General features: G+C 40.9%; 1 protein-coding gene across 2 annotated transcripts in view; it reads left to right on the top strand.

Annotated features, from left to right (window-relative positions):
• JMJD1C (jumonji domain containing 1C) overlaps positions 1 to 27,989 on the top strand; it is a 236,876-nt gene that overhangs the window by 192,475 nt on the left and 16,412 nt on the right. For both annotated transcript variants that reach the window (XM_053309757.1, XM_053309758.1), the window contains 11 exons: positions 1,043 to 1,244; positions 4,000 to 4,214; positions 6,646 to 6,798; positions 7,163 to 7,252; positions 10,785 to 10,912; positions 11,132 to 11,345; positions 18,035 to 18,246; positions 18,926 to 19,204; positions 22,237 to 22,405; positions 25,665 to 25,755; positions 25,857 to 25,987. In XM_053309757.1, coding sequence (XP_053165732.1) covers positions 1,043 to 1,244; positions 4,000 to 4,214; positions 6,646 to 6,798; positions 7,163 to 7,252; positions 10,785 to 10,912; positions 11,132 to 11,345; positions 18,035 to 18,246; positions 18,926 to 19,204; positions 22,237 to 22,405; positions 25,665 to 25,755; positions 25,857 to 25,987 — 1,884 coding nt within the window. The remainder of the gene's footprint in view (positions 1 to 1,042; positions 1,245 to 3,999; positions 4,215 to 6,645; positions 6,799 to 7,162; positions 7,253 to 10,784; positions 10,913 to 11,131; positions 11,346 to 18,034; positions 18,247 to 18,925; positions 19,205 to 22,236; positions 22,406 to 25,664; positions 25,756 to 25,856; positions 25,988 to 27,989) is intronic.

Raw genomic sequence — 27,989 nt, 5'->3', positions numbered from 1 at the left:
CCATCCAGTACATTGGTGCGATCCTGGATGTGGGTGAGAAGCGTGCGTACTTACTGCAGAGCGCATTCAGGCCATTTCCTCCATGGTGGTCACCTTCCAGTCTGCCCCCAAGCAACATACTCAGCCCCCAAGCAATGTACTCATTCCATCCAGCAGGAGGATAATGTTCTCACCGACGCTTAGTCAAGATGTCTCGTTCTCCACTCTCCATGAGTGGAAGCTAGACGGCACTGTTCTGTCGGACCTTTTTGGCTCATGGGGTGCATTCACTGCTCACCTGTTTGCAACTATGTAAATACTCTCTTTTCTATTCTAGGGCAGGCCTTAGCCAAGGATCACTGGGGGACGCCTTTCAAATGCACTGGCAGGGCAGGCTATATTATCTTTCCCCCTTGCCTAGAAACACCTAGGAAGGTCTATATTTCCCAGTGCTCCGTGTGTGCCTTCCAAATGGCACTGTGGCTCAGGACGTTTTCCTTAAAGGAGCCCCACATCTCTGGGCAAAGTGCAGCACTGCTTGATGGGAATTATAGCCTCCATGTGGTGCCAAGGGATCTGTGCAGAGTATCTAGCTGCAGCCAAAGCTGTGTGCAGGCCTAATAAACAATTAGTTAGGGAGCCATACTTGAAGTCAGTGGGAACCACCACTGGCTTGCAACCCTTACAGAGAAGAGCACTGGCATAGGTTAACCTTAAAGTGGTACATGGGAAGAATCATGGGGGAAATGTACTTACAATGGTATTTATGTTCTGCTCTTCAAATTCAGTGGTTAACATTGACATAAGGTGCTGTATTACCATCCATTCTAGCACAGATTATAGGGTAAATTGATTACAATACAAAAATGGCTGGAAAACCTACAAACTATAAATTCCTCCTCCTCTTCATTTTTCAAATGCTTGAAATACACATGGGTTGACTTAAAATTGTCAATGCCTATTTCACTCCTACAGTTTCTGTTGAGGTCTAAATATTGTATGTTGATTATATGTTGATAATATGTTCCTGCCTTTTACTAAAAAAAACTTGTCATTTTTGCAGCTGGCATACCTCGTTCAGTATTAAAGGACTGGCGAAAAGTAAAGAAGTTGAAGCAAACTGGAGAATCCTTTTTGCAGGATGATTCTTGCTATGAAATAGGGCCCAATTTGCAAAAATGTAGAGAATGTAGACTGGTTAGAAGTAAGAAAAGTGAAGAATCAGCACACTCACCAGTGTTTTGTAGATTCTACTACTTTCGCCGGTAAGTGGGGGAAAATTGAGTGCCTGGTTTTATTCCTGTATTTCTATTGTATCAACAGTGTTCTATTTTGAAGAGGTGCAGTTCGTGTTAGAAATTTGTGTCCATCCTAGGAATCTATTTGAAACTGAGGATAGTGATTTTGAGGACTTTAAGATAGAGAGCTATTCACATTTTCAGATCACTGCCTCTGGTGCTTTTTCACGTCTCTATAACCTTTTCACTTTTTGTTGTTGTTGTTGTTGCGCCGTTGAGTCAATGTTGACTCCTGGCGACCACAGAGCCCTATGGTTGTCTTTGGTAGAATACAGGAGGGGTTTACCATTGCCATCTCCCACACAGTATGAGACAATGTCTTTTAGCATCTTCCTATATCACTGCTGCCTGATATAGGTGTTTCCCATGGTCTGGGAAACATACCAGCGGGGATTCAAACCAGCAACCTCTTGCTCCCTAGGCAAGTTATTTCCCTGTTGTGCCATTAGGTGGCTTTTTCACTTTTAGGTAGAGCTTTTCATGTAAAGCCAATTCGGGATTTACCTCGCATAATTATGGTAGATTATGGTGCAGGCATTATTATTTTTACTTTAATCTCAACAAAAAAGGATCATTGTAACTTAATAGGCTTAAATCAAAGTTCTTTTGCTTAACTGTTGTTGAGCTGCAAGCAACTTCATTTGTCAGTGCATTTGTCAATGTCCTGCTGAATACTTCATAATGTCCCATGCTGCTTCCTCTGTGTGCGCCTCTATATCCTGTTGAAACAGTTTTGCCAGTACAGACAGGAGATGGAGAGGTACTATCTGAAAGGTACAATCGACTGGTGAACTTGCAGCCTTCCACTGAGAGTATGTGTTAAAACTTTACATTTCTCTTCCCCCCCACACAACTGAATAGGGATAATAGGACTGGTTTTTCCTTCGGGGTCTTTGTGACATCAGCAGCCATTGCACCAATCACCAGAACAAATGCATCTGCCTAGTAAACTGCACACCTTAAGGAAAAAAGTAAGTATGTCTGGATGATGGGTGGTAGTAAAGTAACTTCTGATGTCACAAAGGCCCTCCTTTCCCCCTAAGTATCATGGAAACAGGAATGTTGCTGATGTCCCAAAGTAGAGTTAAGCAAAATAACTTGGTTTACGCCTATTTAGTTATAGTGATCCTTGATTACAGGCCTATTCAACTATAGCCCATTCCTGTTGCCATGATAATTAGGAGGAAAAGAGGGCCTTTGTGATATCAGAAGTCATTACTTTACTACTGCCCATCATCCAGACATACTTACCTTTCTCCTTAAGGTGTGCAGTTTACTAGGCAGATGCATTTGTCCTGGTGATTCGTGCACTGGCTGCTGATGACAGTTGACTAGGACTGAAGGGAAGAAAGCAGCAGCCTGAGGGGTGAGAGAAGATGAGGTAGTGGTCAGAGACTTTGGTCCCATGGAATGAAGAACATGAAAGCAAGGTGGAACAAATCCAGTTGGGAAGGAATATGCAGCTATGCCCATGTTTTCATATACATTCCATCTTGTGGGAGGCATTCAACTAGTTGATCTAGTGTGGTGTTCTTTGTGCACTTTTTACCAGCCATAACACATTGTTTGTGGATACTCATATTGATCCACTAGATTACATAATGAGAGAATGCCCCAGTTAATGTTAAGTCGAGAAGGAGACTGTCATCATTCTCATTTTTATTCTGGTTAATTTTTGGCATAATTGTTCTGAGTAGTGGCTGTTCCCAAAAATGCCTCAATATGTTTATGATAAAGTTGTAGCGCTCCTTTTATACTCGAAGTCCAGTAGTAATTTTCATTTAACTACACACAATAGGACAAGATAGTAAGTTATTTAGTAATGAGTCATTTAAGCAAAGCACTCCAGGAGTGTTTTCGCCTTAACATAGGGTGTGTTTTTTTAGTGATTTATTATTGTTTGAGTACAACTTATTTGTGATCTCGGGCTTGTTTCAAGTGCTGTTCCTGTATGTGTATCTTATGAAAAGAGAGGTGCTTGAACATTGCTCCACAGGCAAAATTGAAGCTCTGTGTTGACAAAAGCAAATGACACCAATTAGACTTCCTTGCATGCTGTGGCTTTATGTCTTGTATTTTTATTTAGGTCCCTTACCCTCTAGAAATATTGGTCATTTGCTCAGATATCTCCAGAAAAACAGTTTTTTTCCTGCGTAATGGTTTGCTCACTGTTCAGCATCGTGGGAAGGTAAAGCCATGTCATGTTTGCATCATGTGTCTTGGAGCGATACGGGAGTTAAGATAACATAAGTGAGCTTGAAATGCACCCATTTTCCTATGCTATTTTACAGTGCAAAGTTAAAAACAAACAAGTTTTAAACATCCTCATACCAACAAACATCCTCAGTTGGTATGCAGGTTAAAAGAACAGGACTGTGCGAGTTTTTGTGTTCTATATAGCACCATCAGTGCACATGATGCAGGGTGAATAAGTAAAAAAGACAAGGAGTTCAAAATTCAATGGGTGAAAGGTTGCAGGTTCGCCAAACATCACTGTGTATCTACTTCTTCCTCTTAGTGCTTCAGTAGTGCCTCTTCCACCTAACATGGAAGGGTTAAAATGATTTAGGAGGTAGAAGTGGACAAATGTGCATATTCTCACTTCTCACACACCAAACGCTTGTGGCAATGGGCATATGATTGAGGCACAGTTAACACAGAATGCAGTTAAACTGTTCATTATTGTGGAACTTGTCTGTCATTTGTGTATTTTGTTTTACAGGCTTTCTTTTAGTAAGAATGGAGTGGTCAGAATTGATGGCTTTTCTTCTCCTGATCAGTATGATGATGAAGCAATGAGTTTATGGACACATGAAAATTATGATGATGATGAAATGGATCTAGAAACTTGTAAATATATCTTAGAACACATAGGTGACAAATTTTGTCACTTGGTGACATCTGAGAAAACAGCCATGTCCTGGGTCAAAAAGGATGGTAAGACTGTCACTTTTTTGTGCGATAATGTAACTGTATTCAAATGTTACTGGACTCTTTTTAAAAAATGTTCCATGTTTTTCCTTGGAAATCCCCAGCTTATATGGAAATGTTCTCCCATTGAATTTCATTCAAAGCTTATGTGAGAGAAGGAGGCTCCATTTATAGAAAATGTCTCTGTTCAATTTTCTAAAATCAACCATGCCCCATCCACTCTGTTCCCTCAGACTCCCTATCCCTCAGGAGCAGCTTTGGACTATAGGGAAGGGGGAGCAGAAAAATTTCCCTATGTGAGCTTCTTTCTTCTTACATAGGGTCTAGATTCAGCCAGTGGTATTGTTTAAATGTCACATGTACTTGTATTTATGATATACTGCAAAATATATTGAAGAATTTGGTTGAATTCTCTTGGTAAACTTGCTACTGGACTTGGTTCAAATATTTTTGTGAAAATCTAGTCTGTCCCTGAGTTTATATTTCCCAGACAACCCTGTGATTTTCCCAGAAGTGCTTGGGTCAGGGAATGAGGCCTATCTTAGAGGCCCCACCTGAGTTACATATCAGAGGCCAGGGAAGGGCTGCTGGCATACCAGGGGTATACCCCTTGGCAGAGGCAGAGGGGACCTAGGGCAGGTTCAGAATTTCCCAAAGCTTTGTATAGGCCTAATATTTAACAAGCAATCACTAGCCAGTCCAGAACAAATCTCTTACATAAACAAGAATGATCTTCCTTGTCTATTAAATTTCATTGGAGGGCCCCATTCCCCACCCCCCACCCCGCCGCCGCCATCCATATCTAAAGTAATGCCAACTTTGTCTATGACTGTCTGTCTGAGAGGGGAAGAGGAAGAGAAATCACATCTAAAATATTTGCCTAGATGCTCTAACCACTTACAGATAAGAATGTAAGAAGGACTTTCCTCAGTCAGCTCAAGGTTCCATCTACTTTAGCATCTTATTTCTCACAATGGCCAACCAGAAGTCACTTGGAAGCTTAAGGTGGAACATATAGACATATAGCTTTCTCTCACTGTTGCTTTCTAGCAACTGTTATTCAGAGGCATTTGCTTCTGTACCAGGAAGCAGTATACAGCCATCATGACTGGTAGACTTATGTCATCATTACATTTCTCGCTATCCCTTTTAAAGCAATCTAAGCTAGTGGCCATCACCACGTCTTAAGGCAATGAATTCTATATATATTATGTACTCTGTGAGGATGTCCTTCTTTTGTTTGCTCTGAATCTCCTGCCAATAAATTTCATAGGATGACTCCAGGTTCTAGTTTTATAAAAGGAGAAGAATCTTTCTGTCCACTTTCTCCACACCATGTGTAACTTTGTAAACCTCTATCATGTCCTTGTTACCTCATCCAAATGCCTTTTTCCCCCTTTAAACTAAAAACAAACACTGAATGTGAACAACATAATGAAAGTGCTCCAAAACCCTGTTCATTCTGGTTGTCCTGTTCTGCCCTTTTCCCAGCTCTGCAATATCTTTTTTGAGATGTGACAATCAAAACTATACACAGTATTCCAACTGCAACTGCTCCATAAACTTGTATAAGGGTATTCCAGTACTGACAGTTTTATTTTCAATGCCTTTCCTAACACTCCTTGGATTGGAGTTTTCCTTTATTGCAACTGCCACACACCGGTTGATGTTTTAGATCTGGTTAGCCCTTCCAATTCAATCCCAATCAGTATGTACATGAAATTGATTACACTTAGCTGAACCACATTTATCATTTTGTTGTGCATTCACTCAGTTTTGAAAGATCCATTTGGAACTCTTTCTCAGTCTGCTCTGATTTGCATTCCTCTGAGCAATTTGGTGTCACCTAAAACTTGGCCACCTTATTGCTTAGCTCTGATTCCAGAAAATTTATGAACAAATTAAAAAGCACTGATCCCACTAATGATAAAGTGCCCCAAAGTCCACAGTCCTTTCACAGAGTTGGTTTCCTTTTTTAATACATGTATTTCACTTGTCCCGAGATAAAGGTAGTAGAAAGTACGGCTTTATGAACATTTTCTTTATGAGTGGTTAACAAAGAAATATTTAGAAGCAGTAACTCAAGCAATGCTTATTCCTTTCCCATCAGGTCAGAACTAAGGATAGCTTCTTATATAAACATAAAGCTTGGTTTGTTTTTCTGTTGTATAGTAAAATTAGATATTGTAAATCCTAGAAAAAGCCCTCTGTAACCACAGGGCGGCTGTGTAGTAGAGTTTCACACTGAGAAGGTTGCCTAAATAATTGACAAATATAATTTGTGACAATTAAAACTTAGTTTATAGGACTTTTTCCCTGGTTGCTTGAAAAGAAATAGTATCTGGTCTGTTTGGTTGAAATTTGATTTGTGTTATTGCTTTACAGATGTTTGCCTTTAAATTTCAGTACTCAGTCTTCTGTTTACTCTGTATTTCAGCCAAAATTGCTTGGAAGAGAGCAGTCAGAGGAGTCCGTGAAATGTGTGATGCATGTGAAGCCACTCTGTTTAACATTCACTGGGTCTGCCAAAAATGTGGATTTGTGGTCTGCTTAGATTGCTACAAAGCTAAGGAAAGGAAGAGTTCTAGAGGTCAGTCTACTCTTGTAAGAATAAGAACACACTTAGAATTTCAAACTTTAGCTTGTTTTATATGCAGTTCATAGAAATTGTATGTAAAGAAGAGTTGCTGCTGAAGTATATTCATCTTTGTTGAAAAGATGTATATAAATATTCGTCGTATTGGTATTAAGCAAAATTCATTGCCCATTTTCTTTAATATGAAATTAACATACAATGTATCCGAAATTAACATACAATGTAACCGATAGCAAAAACCTTAGAAGCATGCCCATAGACTGTACATTTGGAATGCTGATTTATAATGTATATAATATAGAAATGTATAGTTGAACCACATAAAATGATGAGTGATATGAACTGTTTATATTTACAGATAAGGAACTGTATGCTTGGATGAAATGTGTGAAAGGGCAACCTCATGACCACAAACATTTAATGCCAACCCAAATTATTCCTGGATCTGGTAAGATCATAAGTATCAAAAATTGTGTGTGTGTGTGTGTGTGTGTGTGTGTGTGTGTGTGTGTGTGTAGAATTCACTATAGAGGCTTGCTTGATCGGTAGATTTTCTATCAATTAGTGTTAGTATTGGCAACTGGGAAATGACATTTAAGACTTCATTACTAGATAAGAAAGCTTTGGAACCCTTGGTGCCCCCATTCCTCAGCTGGAAAATAGTGTACAATGCAGGATGAAATAAGTGCCTCCAGTCCACTGTAAAACTTTACCTTCTCTGTCATGTACTCTTCTGTAAACCAAGTCCTAGCTGAGGTCAATATTATAAGATAAAATAAACAGTTCAGGGCCTGATCACAAAGTTCATGAGGTTTTAGATAACAGTAAAGGCTGAAATTATTTATATACAATACTGCAAACTACTGTAAACCATATATAGTACACAGTGCCAAACGAAGACTCTTTTTTTTAAACCCCGATTTTCAATACAGTCATCATTATTACAATATGAACAGCAGGTTTACAATATACAGTAGATAGCAGAAATCCTGTTACGTTTAGGGTAACTGGATTAATGACAATCATACATAATAAACTAGAAAATAAATAAAATAAAATAAAATAAAATGACTAACTGGTTAAGTAACCTGATATCTGAATCAGTTGAAACAAAGGGAGTCAAATGAATGGATTAGGCAGGTCCTTACTGTACACAACAGACAGATCTCTATGGAGATCCATGGTCACTCACAACTGGGTCTTCTGCACCTGAGCAGGGGGCCCCTTGGAAGAATTTCTAGCTCCATTCAGGCGCCTGCTGGCCTTTTGAGGGGTAGTGATACCTATAGTGATAGTGATACCTGTGATAGTGATAGTGATACCTATAAGGCCAAGTACAGAGCACTTCCCTTTTCAGTTCCTGAATTGGCTGCTATGAAGAGACTGACTATATGAACAGATACAGAAGACAGCAGACCAGCCACAGCAGCTCATGTAGGTAAGCACATCAAAAAGGAGGCCAGAGGCCCTTGCAGAGGCTCTCTCAAGTGCTTCGACTTCCATAGCCTATACTCCTTGAAGTTACAGGGCAAGGCAGGAGAGATGTGGAGGGAGTGGAAATGGAACCTATCTCTGGCCCCCAGATAAGGCAATGTAAAAGCCCCAGGAGAGCTGTCCTAGACCATGGGTCTCTTTGGGCCTCAGAGGAAAATAAATTGAAGCATTCCTTCCAAGGAATGGTCAATGGGCACAGCAGCGTTGAGGGCAATCCCCCAGTCAGTGTCTTAGGTAAACACATAGGAGAATCTGCAAATAAAACCTGGGACAGGGTGAAGCCCTTAAAAGTAGAGCCTGAGGGAGTGGAATTGGCAGAGCCCAGCAGGCATTCCAGTTCCTGATGAAGTAAGGCCTGGAGAGCTGGAGAGTCCAGTGAGGGCATCACAGGGTGAGAAGGGGATCCCCAAGGTGAGCAAGTCAGCATTGAAATGGCAGAGATCACTAAGGGAGATGTCAGTGCTGAACATACAGGTGAAAGAGTCAGTAAGGTATCCAATGGAAAGGTCAGTGCCGAAGCAGCCTGAGCAGCTGATGTTGTCAACGTTGAAGTTTTCGGCTCTGACAAGATCAGATGGTCAGTCGAAGAAGCTGTAATCGACGTTGAAGAGTGTTGAACCGGCGCCGTCGATGTCGAGTTCCTCGGTGCCAGTGCCAACAGCACTGAAGAACCAACAGTCACAATTCCCGATGCCGATTATGGAGTCCAAGGCTTTGGTGTCTTTGGAGCCAACGGAACCAATTTCACCAGAAGAGGAGGATAGTAAGAGATCCGTGGCTGAGCTGTCATAGGGGATGATGTCGACAAAGAAGATGGCTTCGAACAGGGAGCTGACCCTGCCGTCAGTGTGAATTCCAAGCACAACTTCAGGTCTGAGGAGTCCAGAGGCATCAAACAGAAAGACTTGTCCTTCTTGTTGCACAGTTCGTCCAAGGAGGAGTGATGCCCATGTTTGTGCTTATGAGAGCACTCCATAGGGTTCTTGAGCTCAGCAGAGGCCGAGACAAGTGATGTTGATGGAGTGAGCACCGAGCTCAATGCCACTGACGATAGCAGATTCGATTTTGAAGTTCTCAGTGGCAATGGAGGACTGGGATGCAGCATTCCAGGACACAGTATATTCTCGTAAGGAGAAGCTTTAAGTCTAAGTTTTCTACAAGTCTTCTTAAAAGACAAGTAAACCTTACATGTGCTTGTATTGTGCCTGTCCCCCAAACAGATGAGGCAATCCAAGTGCCCATCTGAGGAAGGCATTGTGCCCTTACAGGCTGCACAGCGTTTAAAGTTTTTAGGGGTTGACATAGCCATGCCCGTTAAACTTTCTGAGGTCAGCCAAATTTCTCTTAGGTCCAAATGCAAAGGAATATCCAAGTACAAGTCCACAAACAGTCCAAAGTCAATACCCAAAAAATCAAGCAGGCACCGAAATGAAGCTAGAAATTCTTCCAAGGGGCCCCCTGCGCAGGCGCAGAAGACCCAGTTGTGAGTGACCATGGATCTCCACAGAGATCATAAGTTACAGGTGAGCACGTGGCTATTTAAGGCAGGAGGAAGCGCAGGCAGCTCAGTTCCTTTGCGACCGCCGTAGAGATCACTCGGTTTCTGCGGCTCCTTCATGTGTTTCCTTGGCATTTTCAATTGCTTCTACTGGTTTTTTGACGCAGACTGCTTTTGGACTATCTCTTGCTTGCAGTGTTTAGCCTGTACTTGTCTTTGGTTGTTTGAGTAGTTGTGTTTTTTAGTAGTATTTATACAATCTGAAGAGAAACCAGAGTATAGCAGTATTTTTAATTACAGTACATGTTTTGTTTTGTTTTTTAAATTGGGTTACTTATCTGAAACTGCTTTTGGAGCTTGTTGGCTGAAAAATGGGATGAAAACAGAAGAAATAATGAGTGTCTATCTTTTAAACACTGTGTATGCTTGCCTGAGAGCCCTGTTATGTGGGTGTTATACGGATGTTTGAAGATGCACACATGTCCCCATTTTACAGATGCGTTATGGAAACACACGTTTTCTTGTAACAATTGTATTAACTCCAAAATATGGAGCACAGAGAACATAGAGCAGCAAGTCACCATTGTCTTGAAAGGTTGCAAGCAGTACATAGGAAATGTTCTCTCTACTACTGGTTATTCTTTATGCTTTATGTGCTATGCCCTTCTTCACCCTCCACTATTTAAGGAGTCTCTTGTTTCAAATACTGTAGATTGTTTTGTGTATAAAAGTGAAAATTGAGGGGTCCAATCCTCCTCAAATCTCTACAAATACATACACAGCTCATTTACAGATATTATCCTGTATTTTAGGTATGTGTTGGCAAAGGTAAACCTGATAATGAGCCCTGTCTTAAAAGTTTCTTCTTTATTTTCTTCATCATTTATATCTATGGAAATAGATATGATTTCAGACGGCCACTTTCAAGAACAACATGTTTACAATGTCCATGGAATAATCATTCATTCCCCCCCGCTTCTATTAACAGTTCTAATGGAACTTCTTGAAGCAATGCATGCCCTTAGAGAGAAACATGAGATTAAATCTCATTGCCAGTGTTCCAGCAAGCAGAATTTGCAAGTTGGCAAGTTTCCTTCAATGAATGGGGTGTCTCAGGTAAGGCCAAATATTTAAAAACTTGCAAATATTAATAAATTATATTGCAAAATTTTATACTTTACAATCGGATTCACAGTGAAGTGTGCTTATGTACTATTGATTATCAGTGGTGGAAGTGATGCTTTGTGGAAGCATCAAGTATAGGAATTAGTGCCTTAAAGTAAATGCTGTTTTAATGACTGCAAAATGATTAATCTGAACTGTTGTGCCCTGCAGATTTTACAGAATGTCCTTAATCACAGTAATAAAATTGCTCTGTGCATACCTGAGTCACAGCAGCTGAAGGCATCTCAGAAATCTGAAACAAATGGTAATACAAGCCCAGGGAGTGATGTAAGCACAGACAGCAAATTAACCCCACCTGAATCCCAGTCACCATTACAATGGCTGGCAGATCTAGCTGAACAAAAAGCCAGAGAAGAAAAAAAAGGTAATAAAGCAAATATGTTCACTAAATTGTGTTGATTTATCAGTAATAAGAAATATCTGTCTCAACAAATGTTGATATTTACTGGAAATTCTTAACATTTTAGGAGAACAATGTGAAATAACAGAAAAAAGGAGAGACCATCTCTATGCAAAAACTTCCCATTGTTCTTGAAAAATATATTCCTAGGTATGTGGGATTGGCTAGGGATGTGCCAAAACACAATTCAGAAGCTGAATCACAGGGCACCTCCCTTTAAAAATGAGGGCTTCCTCAGCCCCTTTAAAGTGAAGGAGAGCCAGCAGTGCGTGTGCACACATGCTAGCTATTTGTGCAGTCAGCATGCACATGCGCAGAGACCATGTGCATGCCAGCATTGGGCTCAGGGGCAGCTGGAAGATGCCTGGCTAGTGCTCAACTAATCCTGGGGGTAGCACCAGGAGTACGGTGATTGGAGGAGGAGCACCTGTGGCAGAGGGAGGCTGGCGGTGGCCCACATTCGGCTGCCACTGCAGCCCCCTAGCCCCACCACCCTTATCTGCTGTCAGATGTGGGGGTGTGGTCTCCCTCCCAAAGAGGGCTGCGTGGCCCCGTTTGAGGGAGATAGGCCTGCACTGCATTAGGCAGCATGGGCTGGAGTGACTCTCCATGCCTTTAAAAACGGGGAGAGTCATTCTGGCTGTGCTGCCAATGCAGGGCAGGCCAATCTTCCTCCCAAATGGGGCCGTGCAGCCCATTTGGGAGGGAGATCAGCCCTGCTGGGTTGGCAGTGAGACCAGGAGTGGCTCTCCCTGCCTTTCAAAGGGCAGGGAGAGTAATTCCAGCCATGCTGCCAATGCAGTGCGGGCTGATTTCAGTTGCAGATGGGGCTGCACAGCCCCATTTGGGAGTGAAATAACACCCCCCGTGTCTGACTTCAGTCGCGGGGTGTGTGTTTGAGGGTGTGAGGCACAGCCCCTGGGGGCAGAAGCCCGGATTCTTTGAACCTGTTCTCCCAGTGGTGGCTCTGCCCGAGGACCAGATATGGACCTGCTTTCTTGTGCTTTAAAGGGGCTGGGAAAGCCCTTGTTTTTAAAGGGAGGTGCCTCCCAATTCAACCTATGAAGGCCCTAGGGGGTAACAATGGAAAATGTCCCCCCCAGCTGCAGATGTTCCTTTCAATAAATAAGTGGGATTTTCTCAGCTGTAATGTGGGGTGAAATTTTTTTCCTTAAAATTTACCATTACCAATTTTTTTCTGTGGGAAACATTCCACTAAGCAAGTTAACTCCACCTGAAGCCCAGTCTCTGGGATTTTCTACTAAGTATTTTTTTCTAAGGAGAATTCATTTCTAAAATCTACTGCAAGTGAAAGGAAAACCAAAACTAAAGCTGCGATTCCATCAGCTGAAAATGAAACTAAATGTGAGCACACAGCAGTGCATCTAGTATCTTTCTTTCTTTTCTTTCTTTCTTTTTTGAGCTGTGGAGATTAGAAAGAAACTGTGTCGTTTTTGTGTTGGGTTTATTTTGGTGTATGGTCATAATGCCTAATCTGAAGAAAAGGTTGTGTGTAGCATCAATATAGTGAATCCACTGAAAAAAAGGATAGTTGGTAAAAAGTATCTATAATATTGTGGAAAGATATATGCAAATAATTCATCAAGATTAAAAAGACATTTGGGACCATCATCCCAAAACATCCCAAAATACTAAAATTCTCACACAAGAAGCTGCTATAAACATAAGTTCATGGAGGAGAGATCTGTCAATGGCTACCAGTCGGAGGGCTGTTGGCCACCTCCAGCCTCAAAGGCAGGTTGCCTCTGAGTACCAGTTGCAAGGGAGTAATGGCAGGAGAGAGGGCACGCCCTCGACTCCTGCCTGTGGCTTCCAGTGGCATCTGGTGGGCCACTGTGTGAAACAGAATGTTGGACTAGATAGGCCTTGGGCCTGATCCAGCAGGGCTGTTCTTATGTTCTTATAACTGCTGCAGGAAGAACCATCCTTCACATCCACCCTGTTACTTATAAGCAGTCTTCTTGAAATTATTGGGACAAGTTGTAAAACATTAGGTTGAATGTGGTTGATGCCTTGGTGTTCACACACATGTTGTTTTTGTTCACATAAACAACGTTTTAACAAAGCACCACCCCCCCGGGTAAAATACTGGTACCAGAAAATAGGGACTGTTGATGGCAAATAGGGACAGTTGGAGGGCCTGAGCACTTCCACAAAGACTGACAGTAAAATAGAAGGATAGCCTCAGTGAAATAAAACGTTGAAATCAGACCAGGAAACTATTGGATAATAAGCAGCTTGTATCAATCAAGTTTTATTATGGTTATAGACCAGCATAAAGTATAAGGGGTGATTACATATTAAATGTAAAGTTGATATTAAAAACCTAGGGGTGCACAATACAAGCATATAATGAAAGACTATGATAAAAGACTATAAGAATCAGGAGCAGAAGTAAACTTTAAAATAAAACTATGACCTTCTAAGACAGAACAAGACCACAAACTAAGTGACCCTTAATGATCGAGATTTAAGAATTACATACAGGACTTGTATGTATGTCCTTTGGCATACTAAAAAGCAGTGTATGTTAGTATTTTTTCCAGTGTTGTGATTTTTTTTCTTTATATACAATTGTTTTAAATCTGTTATGTTGTTGAGTTGTTCTATGTGTGAGATACTTAGAAGTATCCCAAAATAAATAATTACCAAGCAAGTTTTGAGTTCATTTGGAATATAACATTTAAGCCACATTACAGTGAGGGAAATAAGTATTTGATCCCCTGCTGATTTTGTCCATTTGCCCTCTGACACAGAAATGACCAGGCTATAATTGGAATGGTAGGTTTATTGTAGCTGTGAGAGACAGAATAACAACAAACAAACCCTCAAAAGCCCAGTGCCCAAAAGTCAGCGATGGATTTGCATTGTAGTGAGGGAAATAAGTATTCGATCCCCTATCAACCAGCAAGATTTCAGGCTCCCAGGTGTCTTTTCACTATATGCAGGTAACGAGCTGAGATGAGGAACACCCTCTGTAAAGGAGTGCTCCTAATCCCAGTTTGTTACAGTACCTGTATAAAAGACACCTGTCCATAGAAGCAAGCAGTCACTCAGCTTCCAAACTCACCACCATGCCCAAGACCAAAGAGCTGTCAAAGGATGTCAGGGACAAGGTTGTAGACCTGCACAAGGCTGGACTGGGCTACAAGACTATCGCCAAGCAGCTTGGTGAGAAGGTGACTACAGTTGGCACGATAACTCGCAAATGGAAGAAACACAAAATAACTGTCAATCTCCCTGGGTCTGGGGCTCCATGCAAGATCTCACCTCGTGGAGTTGCAATTATCATGAGAACGGTGACAAAGCAGCCCAGAACTACACGGGGGGATCTTGTCAATGATCTCAGGGCAGCTGGAACCATAGTCACCAAGAAAACAATTGGTAACACACTACGGCGTGAAGGACTGAAATCTTGCAGTGCCCGCAAGGTCCCCCTGCTCAAGGCAGCACATGTACAGGCCCGTCTGCAGTTTGCCAGTGCACATCTGAATGATCCAGAGGAGAACTGGGCAAAAGTGTTGTGGTCAGATGAGACCAAAATCGAGCTCTTTGGCATCAACTCAACTCGCCGTGTGTGGAGGAGGAGGAATGCTGCCTATGAGCGAAAGAACACCATCCCCACTGTCAAACATGGAGGTGGACACATTATGCTTTGGGGGTGTTTTTCTGCTAAGGGGACAGGACACCTTCACCGCATCGAAGGGACGATGGATGGGACCATGTACCGTCAGATCTTGGGTGAGCACCTCCTTCCCTCAGCCAGGGCATTGAGAATGGGTCGTGGATGGGTATTCCAGCATGACAATGACCCAAAACACACAGCCAAGGCAACAAAGGAGTGGCTCAAGAAGAAGCACATGAAGGTCCTGGAGTGGCCCAGCCAGTCTCCAGACCTTAATCCCATAGAAAATCTGTGGAGGGAGCTGAAGGTTCGGGTTGCCAAACATCAGCCTCGAAACCTTTCTGACTTGGAGAGGATCTGCAAAGAGGAGTGGGACAACATTCCTCCTGGGTTGTGTGCAAACCCGGTGGCCAACTACAAGAAACGTCTGACCTCTGTGATTGCCAACAAGGGTTTTGCCACCAAGTACTAAGACATCTTTTGTGAAGGAATCAAATACTTATTTCCCTCACTACAATGCAAATCCATCGCTGACTTTTGGGCACTGGGCTTTTGAGGGTTTGTTTGTTGTTATTCTGTCTCTCACAGCTACAATAAACCTACCATTCCAATTATAGCCTGGTCATTTCTGTGTCAGAGGGCAAATGGACAAAATCAGCAGGGGATCAAATACTTATTTCCCTCACTGTAAGTGTGTTTGTTGATTCCCATCCTCCAACAAATACTTCAGTTCGTCTACCTGAAAAACTTTGAGGTATTTATTTAGCACGTAAAATAATCTGCATTTTTTCATTGTGATATACTAAATATTAAAGGACAAATAATATGCCAAATTGCATAGTAATTATTTTTGAGGAAAGATTGCAAGTGTTATGCAAATGAGGAAACAGTTAGCATGGGGAAAATTTCCATGACCAACTTAAAAAAAACAACACCCTTACATCACTATCAGTACAGAGGCCTGGAAGGAGTAAAGAATTATAGCAGCAGGCTGCAAGTGTGGTCTTTCAAGTCTCTGATGCGGATGTCCAAACAAAAGTGGCTGGGGGATGCGGTGGATTTGAGTTCTTACATACTCCCTGTATATATACCTGTCTTTTTGCTCCATTCCTAACTCATCCATATTTTGGTCTCTGCAAGCTGGAGATATTATTTGTTGTTAGAAAATTTTGAATTTGGAAGAATGCCTAGGTGGCATAGAGTGGCTTGCAGTGGATATGAAGAGAGGTAGTTTGAAAACTTTACCAAATTATAGTGTGTTTTGGGGTCACAATCTAGCACAAGGATAACATGTCTATGTCCACCTGAATCAGTGGTCTTAACAGTCTTTAACTCTATGATAGATGGTGGTCACTGAGTTCAGTATCCTTCAAGACAATTAAAAGTTCTTTAAGCATTTTAAAATGAGACCAAAAAGTTTGCCAGAAAATGACTGAAAAGCAGTTTGCTTAATTTTTCTGATGCAATATGGAAATAAAGAAGAAATTTGATTATTAGTTGAAGTCCTTGGGATAATATTCTGATTTATTAATAAATGGCCCAGTTTGGACATTGTTCAGAGCAGTTTTGAAATCTGTTTCATAGAATGTCCCTTAATCTTGGGCACACAAATTCCAGCTCTTTTCTTATAGGAAAGGAGGAAGGCTCCTACTTCCTATCATGGTTTAGAGCAGGGCTGCTCAACTTCGGCCCTCCTGCGTTGGCCTACAACTCCCATAATTGGCTGTTGGCCATTGTTACTGGGGATTATGGGAGTTGTAGTCCAAAAACAGCTCAGGGTGTGTGTGTTAAGTTGATTAGGCCTGGTTTAGAACAAGCCAGGATCTGTTGTAGCATCCAAACCAGGTGATCCTGACTTATTCTAGCCAGAGTTTTGATTATAAAATACTGAGGCTGGCCCAGTCCTGGTTTATTTTGCAACCCTAGCTACAGTGAGCCAGCATTATCCAGTTCAGATGTCAAAATGGATCCTGGCATGTTATAAGCCAGGATGGGAATGGGGAATTCCCTTTCCCTTGCATATGAAGGAATGGGGAAAGCATATATGCCCGAGACTATAAGACGTTCAGTGAAACAAGGATTTAATCCTGACACTGCATGACCACTGAACAGGGCCAATGTCAAACATAATAGGTGTCACCTGCTTATTTGGGACCTTTTCCAACCGGGGCTAACAAATGATAATGGGCAGCATCCAAACTAAAATTTGCATGAGCAGAATGCTTCTGCTGTTCCCTTTGAGAGGTGGCAATGTTCACTGACTCCCGCTCTCTCTGCACCCCCTGTGCCCATCAAAAATATGCCTCTGAGGGTTGGCAAGCCCCAGGGACATATTTTCAGTAGATATGGGTGTTGCAAAAGCGAAGAAGGGGGATCAAGAGAACATAGCCCTTATCTCCATTCATAATTGGAAGTGTTCAGCTTGTACAAATCTTAGGCTAGATGTTGACCAACGTTTACTAGTAAATTACATAAATGTTATCACAAGTGAAAGACACTTGATTGCTCTTGAGACTTGCCTGTAAGCCCCTATTTTTTAATATTTCCCACTTGCTTCCCAAAATGTTAAGACTTCCTGGTAAATGTGACATCACTATTTGATATAAATTCAGCTTTGGAAAATCATATTCTTTGGTCTTAGTGTTGATACCTTCTTTTGGTGGCATCAAACTGTTAGAAAACGTTTGCTGTATATGATAGAAAAACCATTTGCAGAAGGTACATGTAATGCATCCCTGTTTCCAGCCTCTCTTAGCTACAGCATCTTTCATTTGTGACAGGTACACTCAGCTCCATGTCTGAGATGTTGAGGATACCCTTTACATGGTTACACAGTGTTGACTGCTTGTTGAAGGATCTAATTCATCCTCTGGTGTTTGTTCAGGTGAATAAAGCAATAGTGCTACAAGTATATTGCCACCACCCTGAAATGCAGGCTGCCGGTATTCCTCTTATTGTATTGCAGCACAGTTATGTGAGAAGGCTGCTTTTTATTTTATTTATTTAGAAAACAAAGACTCTCCACTTGGAAAGCATACAAAGGAAGAGCAGGATCAAGAGAGTTCGGAATCTCTTAGTTACAAGATGTCAACTTTGTCGCAAAATAATGAACAGGGCTCAACGTTACGAGACTTGCTGACCACCACGGCTGGCAAACTACGTCTTGGCTCTACAGATGCTGGCATTGCTTTTGCTCCAGTTTATTCTACAGGAACTGCTGTGAGTGTGCTACTAAACTGCTGCTGGGGATGAACTTGAATGAGAGAGACCTATAATTAGATTGCTTGTGGAGTTATGCTCCATAGTTGTGACTTAATATCACACATACACAGTTTGATTTGTCATAGGCCAAAATCCAAAGAGCTACTTTAGACAGACCTAAGAGCTTGGGCATGCCAAATATTTTGCCTTGCCGTATCATAAAGTGGTTTGAAACTCCACTCAGTTTCTAAAGAGCTTTGCCATGCAGTGCAGGAAGTGTCCGTCGGAGAAACTTCAGTCCAGATTTCCCCGGCACATGGAGAATCAGTTTTGCAGTTCTTCGGATCCAGGCCGATATAAAGCAGATATCTGGTTGTTTCCCTGAAAAGGAGCTAACTGGTTTCATTATCTCTTAAACTTATTCAGAAATTTTTAAGAAACTGTATATATGTGTAAATAAAATATTGCATGGGTAATTTGTTGAAGAATTACATTGTTTTAATCCTGTTGTACAGAATTCAGTGGAATTATGCTAGTTTAAATGATCAGAAAAGCACTTTTTAATTAAGAAAATGTGATATTGCAATATTGTGTTTTATACTATTTATCATTACTATATTAGTGTAATATGTTTTTCTGTGGGTCTGTTACTGAAATCTTTCGTTCTGAAAAAGTCCTCATTTTATTTTTCCATTAGGGTAGCAAAGGTGGAAGAACAATGCCAAACATTCTTGATGACATAATTGCTTCAGTTGTAGAGAACAAGATTCCACCAAATAGAACACCAAAGATTAATGTGAAGTCAGAAGTGAAGGATGAGCCAAAGGATGGCAGCAAAATTATTACAGATGATTGCAGCACATTGTACAATGATGTGCCACATTCATGGATCTGTGATAAATATGTTTTGTGGCTCAGAGATAATAAAAACAACAACAACTGGAAACTTTTCAAAGAATGTTGGAGACAAGGGAAGGTATGTATTAAGGTGTGCTTCAGATTCTTAAAAGGAGCTAACAGGATGGCATATAGGTGCCTTATTTTAAGATCTGCTATTTTGAAATAACATCAGGTTTAAACAAATATAATCAACAAGTTCCTGAATGGCAATCCAGCAATCCATCATTAGTTGCTTTGTTTGTGCAAAGTCAAGTCATGCTTTCCTGTGACCTACAGAGACCATGTTTTGCATACACAATCCTGCCACTGAAATTAGCTAAATGCGCTACTTATTACACCAGAATGTGCTCCATGAAAATTAAAATAATAATAGTTCTGCTATTTACACAAAGTCTACCAGATGTTATTGACTGGATTTGGTACTTTAATTATCGGGCCCTTTCCAAGGGTCTAGGATAACTAAAGAAGAAGTAAAGATATTGTTGTAGTATTTGTGCTGTCCCGAGTAGTGTGGCCTTCTGTAGTTGATGTGTTGTAATTTTATTGATGCCCAAGGTGTCAAGATGGTGTTCAAGTTCTTTTGGTACTGCACCAAGGGCACCAACAACTATTGGCACCACTATTGTTTTCTTTTTCCAGAGCCACTCAATTTCAATCTGAAGGTCCTTATATTTAGTTATTTTCTCCAGTTGTTTTTGTCGACTCATCTGTCCCCTGGGATTGCAATATAAATTGTCAGAACCCGATTCTTCTTGATGGCTGTCAGATCAGACGTATTGTGCACTAAATACCTTTCAGTTTGTATTCAAAAATCCCAAAGGTTTTTTGCCTCTTCATTTTCTGTGACCTTCTCAATTGGATGATTCCACTAATTCTTGCTTGCTGGCAATTTGGTGGAGGGGCTTGTGAGTTTTGAGAATGCAGAGGGCTGTGCTGGAGGGTCACCCAAACCAGACAGGCCTCTGCTGAGAAGCCAGACTAAATGTGCCTAATCCCATAACCATGGTGAGAACAAGAAAAACAAATTCTATACTGGATTGGTCGTCATCTGGGTCAACAAGGGCCGCATCGAGTGCTAGAGTCCCTGGGCACTTGTTGAAAAATGGGTTACAGGACTCGGGATCTTCAGCTGAGCAACTTATTGTTATTGTTACTGTTATTATTGTTACTATGCTATTTACACACAGTCTGCCAGATGTTATTGACTGGATTTGGTACTTTAATTATCGGGCCCTTTCCAAGGGTCTAGGATAACTAAAGAAAAGATTAAAGATATTGTCTTAGTATTTGTACTGTCCTGAGTGGTGGTGGTGGTGGTGTTATTTAGAAGAAATCCTGAATATCGTACTTCCTGGTTAGCTACAGATAACAAATTTTGCATGAACAATCCTGCCACTTAAATTAACTGAATTCACTACTTTTTACACTGGAATATAATGAGGGAAAGGTTTAAATAATTCTCTTTTGTATTTTTAGAAGAAATTCTGAATATAATCATATTTTAATGCTTACTTTTCTCAACAGATTTTTAAAACTCAGATCAGAAATTTCAAAAAAACATCATGCCCAAGAAAAGCAGACGATCTTTCTCAGATTCAAATTTACTATTATTCAAATTTACCATATATGGTCATTATTCAGGAAAATGAACTATGTTTGTAGTTGAAATTCTACACATTTCAAATTGTTCTTTTACTTTGCTTTGCAATCACATTAATAAAAAATTATACAATATATAGGTGGCCCTCAAATAGTGGTTTTGCCCATTCATGGGACACATCCCTGTATACCAATTTAGTTAACATGGGGGTGTGGGGTAGTTTAGGTTATTTGCAGTTTTCTACTTCACCAACTAAATCCCTGCTTCTCAGCTGACGTGCAGGGCAATTTAAATAAGCGACATGAGAGACACAGGCTGTTCCATACACTCTTGCCTCTTGTATAGCTGCTTTAAACATCCCTGCATATCAACTGAGAAGCAGGGTAGAGTGGCTATTTAAATTTTACATTTATCCGTGCTTCTCAGCTGATGCAGGGAGGTTTACAGTTTAAATAGTGACTCTCCCCACTTCTCAGCTGATGTGAGAGGAGGTATACAGTTTAAACAGCCACTCAATTCTCCCTACACAGGCTGCTCTATCAACTCTCACCAAGCACTCCAGTATCACAATTTCCGCTAATGTTAACCCTGCGATATTAGATGGCTTCCTGGATTTCCTTTCTTGAAATTTCCTAGCAACATAATCTATGTAAAATAACTTTGCTCAGTCAATGGCAGGTGTTACCTACTAGTTGTAAATAATTATTTTCATATGACATCTAATTATTCAGTCAGTGCCTGTCAGTAAAATGTGTTCTTGTTCTTAGTTGTCTGAATTTTCTCTTGGTTTTTTTTGTTTAGAGAGTAAATTTAATTGTTTTAGGAATTAGTCATAAAGAGCAGCATCTTCTTAATGTTTGAACAGTTGAATCTCTTTATAGTACAAATATAGCGATTTTCAAATCCAGATCCAATCAAATGATATAAACTTTGAGAGAGCTTATGAAGCTTATGAACATAGCTTATGAACATAGAGTTCATTTAGGCTGGGAAAACAATAACTTGTTAACTTAGGAAAGCTTAGTGAAAATTGAAACGGCAACAATTTTCATATATCTAAAGAAATATGTTGGAGACTTAAATATTGTCATAAAATTTATTGAAGTGAAACTGATTACAATTACAAATAAAACTGATTGGAGGAACTGCTTTTGTGGGCTGTCATCAACCAGTGCCTCAGTCCATCTGCAGTTACTCTCAAGATAAGAGCCTGGAACCTGGACTTTCATCAACTGCTGGGGTTCAGAAGACTGCCATACACATTTCCATGTATTTCTATTACAACTGTACTTCTGGGTGCATTTTAAATGTAAAGTATATCGGGAGCCAATCTTGACTGAAACCCTGGGAACAAAAATAATAATCTTATAAACAGATAAGATATCGGAGTAATTTCCCACCTGATTTCTTGCATACTACAGTTTAATTTTTTTGCTCATGGGTTTTTGCTTATTGCCTCTCTCTCTCTCTCTCTCTCTCTCTCTCTCTCTCTCTCTTTTGCTTTGCAGCCTGTGTTAATATCTGGAATGCACAAGAAACTGAATGCCACCTTGTGGAAAGCAGATTTTATTAGTTCAGATTTTGGTGACCTCAAAGCTGATCTCTTGAATTGTAAAGACAGCATTACTTCAACAGGCAGTGTCAAGGAATTCTGGGATGGTTTTGAAGAAGTTTCAAGTATGTGGTTTTGCTTTGTTTTTTACTATGGGTGTAGCATATTAAAACCTTTGTCTCAAAGCTAGCTCATGTGAGGGAAAGAAACTGCTGAGTCATCCCTGCGGAGCTGCCTGAGTGGGCTTCTCACAAAAGCCCAGTAGATTACTATTACCAGTAGATTCAAAATGCTGCAAACCCCCCCCCTCCACACACACACACCTTTTGTCTAGAGAAACTATCTGGGCTTAGGGTGGGATAACCCAGATAAAACTCTCTTAATTTTGCTATTGGGACAAGTACAAAAATCTTCTACATGTACACCTACATGTGGTGAGAAAACTGATAGCTGCTGAACTCCCGAGGATGTGTTTGCACCAGAGAAATCCCCCTTCTTCTACTGAGTTAAAAACCCACTGTGAGAGGCTTGTAAAAAGTAAACAAGTTGTTCTAGTAAGAACTAATCTGCCTACTTTCCTTTTACATTCTCTACAACTGGACTACATTTGGTTCAAATTGAGGTCCACAAGTTAGATGTCTTGCACCTCAAATGTTCATGCGTCTGCCATCTTGGCGCAGAGAGAGTGACATCATTACAGACTACACCATTGAGGTGTCCCTGTGTGTCACTCACTACAACTGTACCAAATTTGGTCCAAATCGGTTAGACAGTCCTCGGGTTACTGCACTTGCACCTCAAAGGTTTATGTGTATGCCATCTTGAATTGGGGTGGATGACATCATCATAAACTACCCCATTGAGGTGTCCCTATGTGACCCTACAACTGCAGCAAATTTGGTTCAGATGGGTTAAGTGGTTCCCAAGTTAGCCCACTTGCACCTCAAAAGTTTACCCGTCCGACATCTTGAATTGGTTTGGATGACATAATCACAAACTGTGCCATTGAGGTGTCCCTGTGTGTCACTCACTGCAAGTGTTCCCAATTTGGTTCAAATGGGTTAGGCAGTCCACAAGTTAGCCTGCTTGCACCTCAGATGTTCATGCGGGCTCCATTTTGAATTGGAGTAGATGACATCATCACATTAACCCCTGCTAACTTGGCAAGAGGAACCTTTTTTAACGTGGCGATTCTCTTTTTTTGAGCAGGGGGAGTGTAACTGGCCCTACTCATCCCCAGGACAGTACTTCCAGTGACTGTGCTGAAAAGCTTTATTCAAAAGGCTACAAAAATAGGTTGTGTCAAGCTTCAGTATTAGGTTGCATTTAAGAATGCTTAAATGGTTACAGAGTCTTTTTCAATTACTACAGGCTGGTTCCATTTGAGGCCCTCTCTGCTTTTAGACACAGTTAAAAATACTTAGTAACTTACAAAAATAGGTTGTCTTTATGCATGCTTAAATGTTTACAGAGGTTTTTGCAACATCTTAGTTGGGTTGAGCATAGGCCAGTGTATCTTATTTAAATTACGTTGCAAGTAAACAATAATAGAAAATATCAGAAATATGCAAAAGCACACACATACAAAGAAATATAAGTTCCTAATGCACAGTCTGACTAAAACGTTTCCCTATGCTGAATTCCTTTTCCTTGAAATCACCCAATTCCTGATGAGAATCAAGCTTCCTGCAATCCTTTCTTTTAAGGATCTACAGAGATTTTCCATGAGAGAAACCTCCATGCTGGCTTCGACCATAAGGGAGCAAAACTCCATTGCCCCTCACTAAGTCTTTCTGCATCCGCTTCCCCAGCACAGACTGCCCTTGTTGTTCCAGAATTCCCAGTATTCGCTCTCTAGGTCCCACCCATCTGGTGTACTGATTGGCTGCCTGTCAGTAGAGACAAAGGTTCACTCCCTGTTAACTCTTTAGAGGGAGAGGAGGCTGATCACTACAATAGGACTTCGGCAATTAAAGAAAATTGGCTACATGTACTGTATAGTCTGGGGTTATAGGCTACCATTAGATTGTTTAGACTCTTATTATTGCATTATTTGCCAAGGCTAGCACCTTCCATGGAAAATCCAGTTCTGGACAGGGTGCTACTAACTGCAGGAGATTTGATCGTGTGCTTCCTTTGCTTTGAAATCAGTAGGTCTTAGAGTGGTCAAATTTGGCTGGTTGTTTGCCTTAAATAACATACTAAGGCAGAATATAATTTTCAGGTCAGTGGACTGTAGCCTTAGAACTTCTTCTGTTTTGCAAAGGGGGAGGAGTTGTTAGCAATCATTGCAAAACGGCTGTTGCAGTTTTTCCTGGTGATTTTTGCCAATCACACTTTGCTTCTGCAACCCCTGTAACCCCCCCCCCCCAAAAAATTGCTCCTTAGGGTCTCCAAACGTTCGGGTCTAGATGCAGGGAGGTTGCATAGGGAAGGGAGTGGTTGGCCTTAAGCAAATGGAACTTCTGTGAAGAGACATTCATAAGATGCAACCCAGGCATAATCTTGCAATTATCTGCTTAGTTAAGACAAAATACAAAAAAACTAGACCTGAATCAGTGTGCCATTGTCTTGACACCCTCAAAAAGACTGTGGCTGGATAGCCAGACTAATGCTGCACTGGCACAACTGTTTTCCATCACATGACAGGGGGCATCTCCCCTTTCCTCTGGGACTCCCAAAAATATGTCTCAGAGTATCTTTGGAGATATATTTTCAGGAACTCCAGATGGCTGTGGAGGAAAGATGGAACAGCCTTTTTTCATTGTACTCCCACTTGCACAATGGACAATGCTGTTGCGCTGGTGGTCTACATGTTGGCCAGTGTGAGGAAATGTTTTGTAAAATGCAATAGAAAAAAAATCAGATTACAACCACCAATTAGTTCCTCTGACAGCATGTATACACATGCATTGTTGTCTATGCATTTGAATTCTCCTATGTCAGTATATAACATAATGTTTTCTTCGTGGGGCGGGGGCGGGAGGAGACTATGTGTAAATCTTAGGAGCTCAGTATTAAACTATAGATAGATAGATAGATAGATAGATAGATAGATAGATAGATAGATAGATATAGACTCTTCTACTATTGTGCATTATTTGTACTTAATCTGGGTCTGGATTTATAATTTAATATGAAACTGAACTAAACTGCAATGTGTGATATGAAATGAAACAGCAGTTGTGAAATATGTGATGCTAAAACCATAAACTTGTCTAACTGCCTTTTTTTGCTGGAGTTTGGTAAATGTCATAGCAATTCTAGTATTTGAAGGATTAAAAAGGTGAAATATTTTCTGTAAGTTGTTAAGCCAATATAAAAAGCATCCCCCACCACTTGACTTGAATTGATTAGCATATACACTCCTTTGTATGTTTGCAGAGAGACAAAAAATTAAAAATGGGGAAACTGTTGTACTGAAGTTGAAAGATCTACCTTCAGGTGAAGATTTCAAAACTATGATGCCTGCAAGGTACTAATTTTTATTTAGATAATTGCCTCAGTTTTTTACTTTTTATTTTTTTAGTACTTTCAGTATTGCTTACATTGTTACTATGACCTTTATTTCCTCAGATATGAAGACTTATTAAAAAGTTTACCACTACCAGAGTATTGTAACCCAGATGGAAAACTTAATTTGGCTTCGTATTTACCAGGTTTTTTTGTACGCCCAGACCTAGGACCCAGATTGTGTAGTGCTTATGGTAAGTAAATTACCAGTAATATTTGAGTCAGGCTAGGACATTGTGCTTCACTAGAAAACACCTCTTAACTTTTGAAGAGTAGCTTAGGCAGTCACTACCAAAGATACAAAAGTGGTGATAAGAACTGAGAGGGATAAAAACATGAACATTTCAAAAGAAAGCAGATGGAGAAATTGGAAAAGATTGCTTTCCAGAAAAGAGAAGAGCCATTATATTTGAGTGAGGTGGAACATATGATATAAGTGATCATAATGATATAAAACTGTTTCATAGGAGAGAATCTGAAAAGATGAGATGAGACCCAGATATGGGAGTGGGGTATATGAGTTAATGCTCCCAATGTAAATAAATTTTCTTATCTTATTAGAGGGGGAAAATTAAAAAATAAGGGGGGAAATTAATAAAATATTTCCTAAACAACAAAGCATGAAAATGCTGTAAATTTTCTTTTTCTTGTTGGAGAAACTAAGGAACAGACAGTGAGCAGTCCACAGCTTGCAACCATGCATATTTGAGTTTTATCATTCAGTGCTCTCTGAAATCTAGTTTTTTATCTTAATTGTTAGTGCATTATTATAAGTAAGGAAGAGTCTGAGATGTCTAGTAGGGCAGGTTTTCCATGGTTCTTCTGTGTGGTCTCTGTGATTATAAGGTTGAGCCACCCTTTGAATCCTACCCTGTTGGGGGAGTTCTGTCTTGGGCCCCCCACCAACAGCCTTCCAATATGGCTCCAGCACCTTCTCACTCTGGTCTCCAACAGCTTTCATTAGCTCCATCCACTTTAGATCTGAAGCCCTCCAAGAGAAAGGTGGACTCTGCTCCAGTGGAGGTCCCAACTACTCATTCAGTTGCAATGCCACCTCACAAACCACCTCACTTTCCCACTGACCAGAATCTCCCTAAGATTCCCCCCAAAGCCGCACAAGCCTCAACAGAGACCACCTCAAAATTTTAATAGGGATCCAATATCTTTCACAACATAGGCTTTGCATATTTGCAGTAGTCCCCACAGAAGGATTTCAAGCTCCTCATAGTGCTCTGGTGCTCTGCCCTTCACATGCAGAACGCACTCAGAATCTTCGGCAGCAGAGTGCTTCCCTGCTCAGTTCCTTTCTGACCACCGTTGTGGACCGTTCCCTTGGGTTTTTGCTCCTCGTTGTCAGTTCCTGAAAGGAAAATTATGGTTTGATTACTTGTTTTTCTCTAACCTCAGACTTCTTTTCTGACAACTCTATGCCTTCCCCCTCATTTTATCTCACTTTGGACTGTTTCTGACAATTCTTTTATTGCTAATGGATTCCAAAAAGACTTTCAAACACTGTTCAGCCTGTTGCATGACTCTCCCCCCTTCCGACAGGCACAACCCGTGTTTCCTTTGCTTTGGGGGAAATCATAACATCTGCACTTGTAAAACTTGCTTTTCCTTTTCCAAGCAAACTCAGAAGTAGAGAATTACGTTTGAGGGAAGCTCTGTATGACCAAGACTGTCAACTCCGATGCTATACTCGCCTATATTGCCATCTCCATCAATGTCTACCATGTCGAAGCCAAGCTCAACTCCATTGACCTCCTCCTCCGTTACCACACAGGCTACTTTCAAAAAGCCTTGTGATGTCTCAAAGGAAGGGCACAAACATCGTAAGAAACAAAAACATCAACAAGAAGAATCCTGTCAGTCAGAACATCAGAAGATTTCACAGTTGATGTTGACGTCAACTCAGAAAGCATCCTCTGGACCTGCCTCTCTGGCACTTCCACAGACACCGATACAACCATTGACTGTGACATCAGTGACAATGTCGAGCCGCCCACCGCCCTTGACGCAACCTGTGAATGGTTGCCAATGTCAACCCCGAGTACCTTCTGGACACCATCTCCATCAGTTGTCCAAGCTGTTCACTCACATTCATCATCCTCTTCATCCCCCTGTCCTGTCTGATACTGCTCCCCTCAAACCAATGCCCGCTGCTCCAGCTGCCTTCTCAACCCTGGTCCTTGGAGA

Source organism: Hemicordylus capensis, chromosome 3 (genome assembly GCF_027244095.1).
Source record: "Hemicordylus capensis ecotype Gifberg chromosome 3, rHemCap1.1.pri, whole genome shotgun sequence".
Taxonomy (NCBI): domain Eukaryota; kingdom Metazoa; phylum Chordata; class Lepidosauria; order Squamata; family Cordylidae; genus Hemicordylus; species Hemicordylus capensis.
Note: the sequence above shows the minus strand (reverse complement) of the source record. Positions and strands in the feature narration are given on the sequence as shown.